At 48.7% G+C, this 12,375-nt stretch overlaps 2 protein-coding genes across 6 annotated transcripts in view; one reads left to right on the forward strand and one right to left on the reverse strand.

Moving 5' to 3' along the window:
- LY9 (lymphocyte antigen 9) overlaps positions 1-4,364 on the reverse strand; it is a 28,316-nt gene extending 23,952 nt beyond the window's left edge. For 2 of the 5 annotated variants that reach the window (XR_013553120.2, XM_078440800.2), the window contains exons 1-2: positions 4,170-4,364; positions 267-593 (exon numbers count right to left, since the gene is read on the reverse strand). Coding sequence is in view for 4 of the 5 variants with exons in the window: in XM_078440800.2 (XP_078296926.2) it covers positions 267-593; positions 4,170-4,293 (451 nt within the window). In the remaining variant the exon portion in view is untranslated. The remainder of the gene's footprint in view (positions 1-266; positions 594-4,169) is intronic. The other 3 variants (XM_078440802.2, XM_078440801.2, XM_078440804.2) reach the window with 3 other exon arrangements.
- A 4,895-nt stretch (positions 4,365-9,259) lies between these two features.
- On the forward strand, positions 9,260-10,565 carry LOC132686648 (large ribosomal subunit protein uL15-like). Its single transcript, XM_078440805.2, is given in 1 exon segment — positions 9,260-10,565. A coding segment is annotated over 1 exon segment (315 nt). The 5' UTR covers positions 9,260-9,460; the 3' UTR covers positions 9,776-10,565.
- Positions 10,566-12,375: the final 1,810 nt, after the last annotated feature.

The raw sequence follows: 12,375 nt of genomic DNA on the forward strand, positions 1-12,375 counted from the left end.
CTGCTTTTAAAAATAAAAGATCAGGGGCACCTGAGTGGCTCAGTCGGTTGAGTGTCTGATTCTTGATTTTGGCTCAGGTCATGATCTCACTCGCAGTTTGTGAGTTCGAGCCCAGCGTCGGGCTCTGTGCTGACAGCGTGGAGCCTGCTTGGGATTCTCTCTCCCCCTCCCTCTCCCTCTCTGCTACCCTCTCTGTCAAAAATAAAGAAATAAACATAAAAAAAATCCCAAAAGATCAAAACCCACAGAAGCCCTCTAGAACTCACCATAGACATGCAGGATGAATTCCTCATCAGCGGTGACCTCAGAATTCTTGCGGTTTATCTGGGCTTTGTAGGATCCCGCGTCTTTCAAAGTCAGGTTGCTGATAGACAAGGAGTAGTTCCAGCTGATGTTCAGTCGGTTCTGGTAGCTTTTGTCCATAATGATAACTTGCGTTTCTGTGACTGCTAAAGCAAGAGCTTTTTGGGGACCATTCCAGGTGACGTGCTCAATCTCTGTGTCCACTGAAATGTTCAGGGAGAAAGTCACCGACCCTCCTAGAATCCCTGGCACCACTGTTGGGGGTGAGTCCTTTCCAGAGGCTTCTAGTCCTACAGCGACAGAAGAGGGAGTGGAGGAGCAGTTGGACTTTCAAGTCAGCCTTCATTCATTCATTCATTCATTCATTCACTCATTCAATAAAAACACAGTGAGAATAAATCCCAGATGATGAGAAATGAAATAAAATTCCAGCCCTCCTTCGTCTAGGCTTGTTGCCTAACAAAATCATTCATTCATGCCCCAAATTAACTTTCATTCCCTTTCTCCCATGAATGCATCTACAATAATCAGGGAAACAGACATTCTAGGTTTCTGTCCCAGCAGGGAAACTAGCCTTGTGGCTTTGGGTGAATTTTTGAATTTCTTTGAGAATCAGTTTACTCATCTATGGGACAGAAATGTTCATTATGGGTGTGAATGAATACAGATGGCAAAGTTGGAATAAAATCACGTTGCTGCAAATCATAAAGAACAAAAGAGGTAAAAAAAAGGAGCACCTTTTTAAAAATTAGATGGCAAGATGGATGCCTAGCAGCGTGGATAGATGGATAGGTGTGTGAGAAGGCGAGTGAAATGAAAGTGATGGGAGATCCAGGGTGGGAAGCATATGAGTGTTGGCGTAAAATTCTTTCAAGCTTTCCCTGTGCTCAAGAATTTTCATAATAAGATGTTAGCAACAAAAGGAGCCTCTGTCTCACTCTTCCTTTCCCTCATGGCCCAGGGGATCTCAGACTGGCTTTGCCTTGGCCGGGGAGATCTGGTCTGTCCTTAGGAACAAGGTTTGGGGTTCGGGACAGTAAGTAGCGTCGAATCCTCTCCTAATTGCCTCATCTCGGGAAAGACCAAGATCCCTGATAAACATTGTTACCGCGGCTTCCAGAGGCCCGGCATCTGTCCGAGGCAGCTCATTTCCTTGTAGGGGCCCTGTGAATGTCGGCTGGGTGACCCCAGCCTGGATTCCCAGATTCAAGGACTTCTGAGGCTCTGGAGAGTCCTCTGAAAATTCCGGACTAAGTCAGATGGGTTCAGGACCCAGATTACTCCAGGAATCTGGGCGGAAACATAAGTAAAAAATGTTAGAGAGAGAGAGAGAGAGAGAGAGAGAGAGAGAGAGAGGAAAGGCCCAGGTACAGCCTGGACTGATGGAAAAAGGCCGAGGCGTGCTCTGAATACCCAGAGGGTACAGAATTATGCAGATACAGAGAAGAGACTCCCAGACTGGTGTAGATCAGGTGTGTGTGGGGAGGGTTCTCTATCCATCATCATCCAAGCACTTGGACCTTGTGGAGAGGCAGCTAGGAAGGACGCAGAGCTAGGGACCTTGGACGAGCTAGGCTAGGTCGCTTCAGGTGAATTCTGGGGGGTAGTCAGAAGGGAGAAACTTGGTTGGTTTTGATGCTGGCTTGAAGTTGCCTTGCAGAGAGCTCTTCTCATCTGGAAGATGCTGGCGATTGCTACGTCATGGAGAAATCACCTCGTTCAATCCTCAAAATTACCTGGTGACTAGCCACCCCCCCCCCCCCACCTTTTTGTTCACAGATGAGGAGCTAAAATTTCAAGCGTTTAAACTATTTGCTTGAGACGACAGGGTCGGTCAGCTCTCTCTTCACATCAAAGATCAGCAAAGGTCCCCAGACTGTCAGCAAGGGGAGCGGGAGGCGGTTCGTGGCGGTCAAACCCTGTTACCTGGTGAAGCAAACAATGCTACATGACAGGTATCAGCCACCTTATTTCGAACTACTTATTTTGAATTATTATTGTGGCAAATCGTCAAACGGCATTCAACGGTCGTGATAACTGAATTTGGCATCTCCGTCTTTACTAGTTTCCAAATAAGCCACTTAGTGATTGTAACAATCAGCTTCTACCAACTAGGTACCGAGCACTGACATGTATCCTTTTTAATCTATTAAGAGAGTCTTGCATGATCCAATTTACGAATCACATTCTCTACTGAAGACGCAGAGACTCACACAGCTAGGAAGTAACGGAACAAGGATTTAATTTCAAATGTTTCCGACTGGCCCAAGGTAAGCCACTTTGGCATGAAGGTTATTCTGAGCTGAAGGCGATCGAGACCGTGTGGGCTCAAGAGAAACTTTGCCCCCCGCTTCACTACATAGAAGACTCTAAGTTGGGGTCTTTCCCAGGATAAGGGTTGTGAGCAGAGATAAATCTGATCTGCGTGACCCATCTGTATGGCACGGCGAACATCTAATTACCAAACATCTGTTCTCTTTGTCGCCCTGTGAACTACTTGCCTCCCCTCGGAAGTCCCAGACCCCTGCCCCCTTCTCCTTAGTTTGGGATGACATACAGACCTCATTTTGCCTGTCTTTGAAATCCCGTGTCTGTGTGGATTCCCCATACATACACTATTAAGTTGTATTTTCTCCTGTTAATCTGTCTCATGTCAATTGGATTCTTAGTCCAGCTGGAAGGACCTTGAAGGGGACAGGAATCCTTACCCTCCAAACAGGGGACAGGACGTTCTGCTCCCTGACATACTAAAACGGAAGGACTTTTCACCCTACTGTCTCCTAAGTTCCTGAAACCACTCCTTGGATCCACAAGAGCATCAAGGTAACTCCCTGCTAGACCAAAACAGGGAAGTTTGAGGTTATCCCGTCTGGTGGAGCTAGACAGAGGGAGAGGTGCCTCTCTGCCTGGAAATTGACTTGTTGGGCACCTGAGGCTTGGGTGACATCGCACTGGCTAATTTCGGGTTTATCCAACACAACCAAGAAGCACCCCAAAAGTTGGGTGTGGATATAAAGAGCCGTGATGCTTCCGATGTTTTCACGGTGAGCAATGATGAAAATGGAAAATGAGGACAGTTCAGACTTGACCTCAGCCCTGGAGTCTAGGCCCCTCTCCTCTATACATGCATCTGGGAGTTCTTCTAGAACTCCTCTCACTGCCTACGCCTCCTACTCCCACTACTTTCCGGGTCCCTATGCTACTGTACCGTGCTCCAAGGCCCTGGGGAAAATGGGATTACCAGGGGACAGTAGATGCCACCACACCGGGTGGCTGAGACATTCCCTGGCGTAGTGGGTCAGCTCTGCCTGCCGGCCATGCTGCTGAGAGACGTTTCCCAGAAACCTGCAGGACTTGGGCCTTGATGGGGAGGTAGGATGTGAGGAGAAAAGGACACTCAGAGAGCAGCCACCAGGCCCAGTGCCACCAGACCATCTCCGGATCCCCAGGGAAGCCTGAAGTTTGGGATAGAAGGTAAGCATGACAGAACGTAGAAAGAAGTTCCAGGAGTTCTATGTGCCCCTAAGAAAGGGGGGTGGCTAGTCATCAGGGGAAACTTCCGTATCTCTCTGTGCATTCTATCCACACTGTGTGGGGAGCAAACTCACCACTCAGCATTTCTCAGCAGGAAAACGTGAGGGTGAGAGGAACACAGTCTGAGCCCAGACTTGAGACTGGGGCTAGGATGCCGTCTACTCATGGTGAGTGACTGTGCATGCACTCACACAAGGAGACACCGCTGGGAATAAGGTGGAACCCGCAGAATGACCACGAAGAGAAGAGTTTCCTGAGTTTGCCAGCAAAGAATGTGACCGGCCCCAGAGGGACACCACGAGCAAGCGGTGGTGGCCGCAATGTGGACTTACCCACGAGCAGGAAGAGGAGATGTGTCCACAGTAAGGGAGAGAATACGTGCGGCTGACTCTTCTGTGGTTTCCTGGAGAAGGACCGTAGCACCCAGTCATCCGGGTGTTTCTTTGGACCCGCCATGATGATCTTCTCTCAGACCTCAGGCTGAAAGAGGAAGTGCTTACCACAGCTTCCCTGCTTGTGCACGCGCGCGCGCACGTGTGTGTGTGTGTGTGTGTGTGTGTGTGTCCCAGGGAGGGTTGTTTATATCTGGTACCACAGACTCCTCCCACATGCTCAGGCTGGGGTAGGGGGTCCCACGTCTTTTCAGGGCCTTCATGGGATTTGCACATCCATGGGGGGGGGGGGAATCACCTTCTTCAGCATCAGGAAACTTGGGTTCTAAACTCGGCCCTGAAGGTGGCCCCTCAATATCTCCACCTCCTGGTATTCATGCCCGTGTGTAATCACCTCTTTTTTTTTTTTTTTTTTTTTTAAGATTTTAAGTCATCTCTACACCCACTGTGGGGCTCGACTCATAACCACGAGATCAAGGGTCGCATGTTCTGACTGAGCCAGCCAGGTGCCCTGCAATCACGTCTTCTTGAGTGTGGGCTGGGTGGAGTGGCTTACTGCTCGTGAGCAGTAATAAGCTGTCATTTCTGAGATTAGGTTCTGGAAGGTTGCGTTTTCATCTCGGTCTCTTTCTCTCCCTCTGTCTCCCTCTCTCTTTCCTACTCCCCGCTCCTTTTGGGGAGCCGGGTACTATGCTGTGAGCGAAAGACTTCGAGACAAGGAGCCAGGGAGACCACCAGCCAAAACCCAACGAGGAAGTGATGTCTTTGCGAACCGATCATGGGGACTCGAGGCTGCCGAGAGCTACAGGGGTGAGGCGGGTGGTACTGGCCCCGGGAGGACACCTTGACCAGTGAGGGATCCCACCAGCTAAGCCGTGCCCGGATTACCGATCCACAGAAATGGTGAGATACAGGATGCTTATTTTCAGCTGCTGAGTTCTGCAGTTTGTTGCACAACAGTCGATAACAAATACGGTCCAATGAATTCACGGTGTTGCTTAAGCCAGTTTGCATTGGCTTCGAGTCACATACCACGGAGAGACTTTTAATTTTTTTAAGTTCATCGATTGGGAGGGAGGGGCGGGGGGAGAGACTGGAGGGAAACTGGAGACAGAAGAGAATCCAGAGCGGGCACGGCACTGTCGATGCAGGGCTCCAGCTCACAGACTGGGAGCTCGTGACCTGAGCTGAAATCAAGAGTTGGTGGCTTAACCGACTGAGCCACCCAGACGCCCCTGAAATTTGATTTTTTTGCTGTTTGTATTCTGTTTTGAGTTCCCTTATATCCCTGTTGATTTTTAAAACATTTCCTCTTTCAAGTTTGTTTATTCATTTATTTATTTTGAAAGAGAGACAGAAAGAGCGGGTGGGGGAGGGGCAGAGAGAGAACGAGAGAATCCCCAGCAGGCTCTGCGCTGACAGCTGCTACAAGGCCGTAGCATGAGAGGACCTGGAAAGAAAACTTCAGGAAGCGGGCACGGGTCGTTTCCGGTGACATCCAGTGAGTACCTGTCAGGTGTGAGACCCTCTCGTAAGACTTGACATGCACGGATCCGTTTAGCCCTCACAACCGCTTTATGAGACAGGTATTTTTTGTCACCCCCATTTTATAGATGAGGAGACTGAGGTACAACGAGGGTAAGTAGCTTACTTTGAGTTTTATAGTTAAGAGCTTGAACCCAGGAAGTCTGGGAGGAAGGGGGGAGAGAGGGGACGAGTCAGATGGCAGGCATCTCCTATCAGAGGGCGTCTTCAGAGTTTCGTGCAGCACAAGCCTGAGAGTCAGGGCCTCCTTAATTCTGTGCAGCAGGCACCTCTCTTGCCTCACTCTAGTCCTGGCCCTGTGGCTACAGCATGATTGTCCAGAGAGAACTGCAGGGCATGTGGCCAGATGTTTCCACAAGAAGCCCAGATAAAGGGTCTTATAACCCAGGTGTCATGGACTCAATGTTTGTCCCCCCCGCCCCCCCCAAAAAATTTATATGTTGAAGTCTTATCTCCAACGAAATAATATTAGGAGGCAGGACCTTTGGGAGGTGATTAGGTCATGAGGGTAGAACCCTAGTGAACAGAATTAGTGTCCTTGTGGAAGTGGCCCCAGAGCTCGCCCTCACCCCTCCCTCCATGCGATGTGGCAATGGGAAAGATGGCCGTGTCTGAAGCAGGAAGTGGGTCCTCACCAGATACCGAATCTGCTGATGCCTTGGTCCCTCAACTTCCCAGCCTCTGGGAACCGTCGGAAGAAAAGTTCAGCTGTTTACAAGCCACACAGTCTATGGTGTTATTGTTAGAGCTGCCTGAATGGAGCAGGACATCAGACTAAAGGCAAAGAGCATCCAACGGGTATTTTTAAGCAGGCGTGCAGGGTTATTCCAAGACCTTTTGGAAACTTGCTCCAGCAGCGGGGGGAGGGCATGGAAGGGAGGGGACTGCAGCGAAAGCACAGGTAGGGGGCTATTAAGGAGCCTGGGTAAGAGCAAGAGGGCAGCCAGTCTGAGTGGGAGGAGAGGGCAAAGGTGGGAGAGGGTTCCAAGATACCGATAATAATAAGACTCGTCACTAACCTGTATTGAATAACAACGACGAGTGACGCTTCGTGCTTTGCATATATTTTCTTTTGCTCCTCAAATCAACCCTATTTGGTTGTGCTGTCAGCCCAGAGCCTGACTTGGGGGCTCGATCCCATGAACTGTGAGATCATGACCTGAGCCGAAATCAAGAGTAGGACACTTAACCACTGAGGCACCCAGGTGCCCTTAGTTGGTACTCTTATTGAGAGTACTCTTATTGAGTTGAAAAAACTGAGGTTTAGCAAGGGAAATGTCACTGGAATAACCTTCTTTGTAGTGTGGACACAGGTGGACACGGTCTTGTGACGCGTAGAATCCAACTGAAGTATTAGCATTTAAGAACCGTAAAACCTAAAAGAATGTGAATTTTGATATAATGCAGTTGGCAAAGGTCCTGTACTCGCTCAGTCCCTATCTGCACAGAGGGAAGGCGAATCTTCTCACTGAGCTGCGGACACAAAGGCACCTCGTGTTGGGAATCAGGGAAGAGGCAGGTTGGCTTTGGTATCTCCAGTTTCTCAGTGTCCTTGGGCCAGGCCAGCCAATGTGGACAAACGACTGGAACATTTCTGGAATCCCTGCTACTGTCCCAAGAGTCCAGCTGGCCATGGGTGCCGGAATTGCCCATCTCCTGGGCATTGCCCCCAGAGAGCATCAAACCCCAGCGTGGGCTGCAATTCGGATCCTGTAGCCACTGTCCCACGTTCTGCTGCACAGGCTCACTGCCAGCCCCCAACCAGCCCTTCATTAACTTTGCAACGAAGGTGACCCTGCATTTTACACGATTATATTTTTTGACTTCACTTTGGATATGATATGGGGTTTTAACACGTTTCTACTCCTGCAAATTTGAAGAATATGAAAAGAATACAGAATTTCAATAAGGTTAAAACTCTTTACACCCAAACAGAAAGACACTTAAAGGTCTTAAGAGCGAAAAACAACGCAACATCAAAGCAAGTGCTAGGGTTACAGTAAAGGGAAGACTTAGGCGATATCGCTGTGCAAGTCGAATCTAGGGACATGGGCTATGAGACCAGCCTGTTAGAGGACGTCGACAAAGCAGATGAAGGGACCTGGGTAGGGACCAGCAGTTAACGTCTCAGTGATGTTTCTGGTCCCTAAGCAACCATAGCTGGTGGAGAAGGTGCCCTAGAAAACAGCTGGAATTGAGATGACATAACTGGGTCCTTGGTGGCTACGTTTTCAATCCTGGAGAGAGAAGGAATTCAGAGTAGGCGTGCTCAAGGTATCAGTATTTTTTGCTCACATATATGTATTATTTGAGACATCTAGCCTTTTAAAGTAATGGGTAACTCTGTGGTTCTGATCTGAACTATGTAACTGAGTAATTGATTTACCTTTGCGATTTTGTTTTTTTTTAATTAATTAATTTTTATTGAAGTAGGGTCGACACACAATGTTACATGAGTTTCAGGCGTACGATATGGTGACTCGACAAGTCTCTACAGCATGCTGTGCTCACCACACGTGTGGCTGACATCTGTCACCACTTAGCGGTGTTACAGTTGAACCCAAGTTTATATGAAGTATAATGCCTTAAACTTGTGAGCAAGTTTACAAGTCAAAACCACACTGAGATACCACCTCGCGCAGGTCAGAGTGGCTAAAATTAACACTCGGGAAGCTACAGATGTTGGCGAGGATGCGGAGAAATGGGAACCCTCTTGCGCTGTTGGTGGGAATGCAAACGGGTGCAGCCGCTCTGCAAACTGGTGGAGGTTCCTCGAAAAATTAAAAATAGAACTCCCCTACGACCCAGGAATAACACTACTAGGAATTTATCTAAAGGATACAGGAGTGCTGATGCATAGGGGCACGTGTGCCCCGATGTTTATAGCAGCACTCTCAACAATAGCCAAATTATGGAAAGAGCCTAAATGTCCATCAACTGATGAATGGATAAAGAGGATCTGGTTTATATACACAATGGAACACTACTTGGCAGTGAGAAAGAATGAAATCATGCCATTTGCAACAACACGGATGGAACTGGAAGGTATTATTTTTTAATTTTTTTTTAACGTTTATTCATTTTTGAGAGACAGAGAGAGACGGTGTGAGCAGAGTTGAAGCAGAGGGAGAGGGGGACACAGAATCCAAAGTAGGCTCCAGGCTCCGAGCTGCCAGCACAGAGCCTGACATGGGGCTCGAACTCATGGACCAGACCTCGAGATCATGACCTGAGCCAAAGTCAGACGTTCAACCGACTGAGCCACCCAGGTGCCCCGGAACTGGAGGGTGTTATGCTGAGTGAAATAAGTCAGTCAGAGAAGGACAGATATCATGTTTTCACTCATATGTGGAACTTGAGAAACTTCACAGAAGACCATGGGGGAAGGAAAGGGGAAAAAATAGTTATAAACAGAGAGGGAGGGAGGCAAATGATAAGAGACTCTTAAATACAGAGAAAAAACTGAGGGTCGATGGGGCGGGGCGGTGGGGGAGAGGGGAAAATGGGTGATGGGCATTGAGGAGGGCACTTGTTGGAATGAGCACTGGGTGTTGAATGTAAGGGATGAACCACGGGAATCTACCCCCCAAACTAGGATCACACTTTCCCCAGTGTATGTTTAGCCCATTTGACAATACATTATATTAAAAAAACCAAAAACCAGCTCTTTCCTCTGGGCTGCCGACATGCCATCCAGACCGAGGAAGACCCGGAAACTTCCGGGCCAGGTGAGCCATGGCCATGGCCACATCGACAAGCACCAGAAGCGCCCAAGAGCCTGGGGCAATGCTGGTGGCATGCATCACCACGGGATCAACTCTGACGAGAATCATCCAGGTTACTTCGGAAAAGTTGGCACGAGGCATTAGCACTTAAGGAGGAACCAGAGCTTCTGCCCAACTGTCAACCTTGCAGAGCCTGTCATCGTGAAGGCCACGATCTTCAGTAGAAGAGCCGAGGAGATCAAGGGCGTGGGCGGAGCCTGTGTCCTGGTAGCTTGAAGCCACGTGGAGGGAGGTCCATTAAACACTACCAAATGCTTTTCTCTTCCGGTCTGAGCACGAGCTCTCTTGCACCCCTATGTCTCTCTCTCTCTGTGCGTTGGAAAGCCACCTAACAGATTCCAGGAGTAAGGGTATGAGCGCCCGGGCTCCCCTGCCAACTCACCTCACAAAGCGTGCAAGAGACAGCACCAGCACTTAGAGGCCTTGGCCCACGACGTACCTTGAACATTTTCATCTGTAAAGCGAGAATATTCGTCACTAGCATGTGTGTGTGTCTTGGAGTTGAAAGGCCTGTTTTGTATCGGGTCCTCTGAAAATACGACGAGTGGGAGAATAAAAAAAACAGAACCTAGAAACAAAACCAAAAACGTATGAGTAAGTTTCTATGAAGCATGCAATACTTTAAGGCAATTTAAGAATGACCGTACTTAGAAGCTTAATGTACTAGATTTACAAGCCTTCTTTTTCTTTTTAAGTTTATTTATTTATTTTCAGAGAGAGAGAGAGAGAGAGAGAGAGAGAGAGAGAAGCCTAAGCAGACAGCGCTGTTAGTGCAGGGCCCGACTTGGAGCTCGATCTCAAGAACCGTGAGATCATGACCTGAGACGCTTAACCCACTGAGCCACCCGGGTGCCCCGATTTGCAAGCCTTCTTTAAGTATTTGGGGAATCTTATTTGTTGGTTCAAATACTTCGTCCAAGGTGCTGGGGGGATGGGGGACACCGGAGGTGTGGATGAAGGTGTGCCCCTGCTGTGCACAGCATCATAACCCTGCATGGTAACTCTACTGGAATAAAAATAATAAAAAAATAAAAAATATTTATACCTTGTGTCTTAAAAAAGGAAAAGCAAGCGGAAGAGCTATATCATAAAATCTGTTTTCAACCTTGAAAAAAAAAGAAAACACTTTAAAAGGAAACTAAACATATTACATTCAACAGTGGGATTTAAAGTCTTTAAAGGAATAGATTCATACATTTGTAAAGTGAGTCAAATATTATCAATAGCCCCCAAGAAGGGGGTTAAGGGTTGCCAGATTTGTAAATAGAATATGATTTCTAAGCTGAACTGCCCTTAAGGCTGGCCTTTTTTTTTAGTAAATTGAATTTCTTTTTTTAGTAAATTGAATATGAATTCTTTAAAAAAATTTTTTTTTAAGTTTACTTTTGAGAGACAGAGAGAGACGGAGCACAAGCAGGGGAGGGGCAGAGAGGGAGGGAGATACAGAATCCGAAGCAGGCTCCAGGCTCTGAGCTGTCAGCACTGAGCCCGATGCGGGGCTCGAACCCACAAACCATGAGATCACAACCTGAGCTGAAGTGGGACCCTTAACCAACTGAGCCACCCAGGCGCTCTGAATATGAATTCTTTAAAGCAATATAGCCTATGGATAATTAAAAAAATTTTTTTTAAACATTTATTCATTTTTGAGAGACAGAGAGAGCTAGAGCGCATGCAGGGGTGGGGCAGAGAGAGAGGGAGACACAGAATCCGAAGCAGGCTCCAGGCTCCGAGCTGTCAGCACAAGTCTGATGCGGGGCTCGAACTCACTAACCGCAAGATCCTGACCTGAGCCGAAGTTGGACCCCTAACTGACTGAGCCACCCAGGCGCCCTGCCTATGGATAATTTTTTAATGCACAAAACCCATCTCTTAGGAAATAAACGATAATGGGGAAGTATTATTGCCTGCGACGTCGTTTGCTAAGGTCATCAGTAGGCAGCAGAGGTGCGATTCAAATCAGAAAGCTACGCCTCCACACCACAGTACCCAGCCCTGAGGCTAAACCATTCCGCGTTACTTTGTTTTTCTATCAACGTGATTTTCTTTCCCGCTAGCCTGTGAACAATATGCTTGCAGAGACTTCCTTTCGTCTTTGGACGCCCAGACCCCTGCACGGCGCCTTGGTGGCGCCCGGCAGGAGCTCATGTGTATGGCAAAGAAATGAGTGAAGAGAACTCAGTGACAGTAACATCCAGAAGTCCAAGAGAGGAGAGACTTTCAAGCAGGGAGGGTCCCACTGTCAAATTTAACCGGTGGTCATACAAGATGAGGACCAAAGGGTCCGCAGGCTGTGGCCGAGGAGAGGTCAGTCGTACCTTGTTAAAAGCAATGCGGGTCCTCTTCAAGTCTTGCCGGGGCACCTGACCTCTATGCCCTGAAGGCCAGGGAGACCCTGGTCAAAGTCTGAGAAGTACGGGGCCCGACAGGAGACACCAGTCACGGTTACATCCTCACGGAGACGCCAGCGGTCTGCCTAGCCCAGCAAAGCCTTCGGGACTATTTGATGTAGAGAGGTGGGGGGAAGGGGGGGCCACGCCTGTGCCAGCTCTCCCCTCACCCCTCTCCCCGCGGATCAGGACCTTCCTGCAACTCCTTCAACCTCGCCAGCAAAAGGACTGGAGAGCACAATAACGTCTGACCCAGTCTTTCATGGCTGGAGGTAGAGGTGGTCCCAAGGGTCTTGTCCCCTGGATTCCTCTGGCCTGGGCCCTGGGCTAAAGAAGCTACAGCCGGCAGCCCGTGCCTTCCACCTTTCTGTCCTTGGGCCATCTGCGCTTGAGCTTCTCCGCCTGCTGACTCCCGTCTGCTCACGG

The sequence above is a fragment of the Panthera onca genome, chromosome F1, assembly GCF_046562875.1.
Source record: "Panthera onca isolate mPanOnc1 chromosome F1, mPanOnc1 haplotype 2, whole genome shotgun sequence".
Taxonomy (NCBI): domain Eukaryota; kingdom Metazoa; phylum Chordata; class Mammalia; order Carnivora; family Felidae; genus Panthera; species Panthera onca.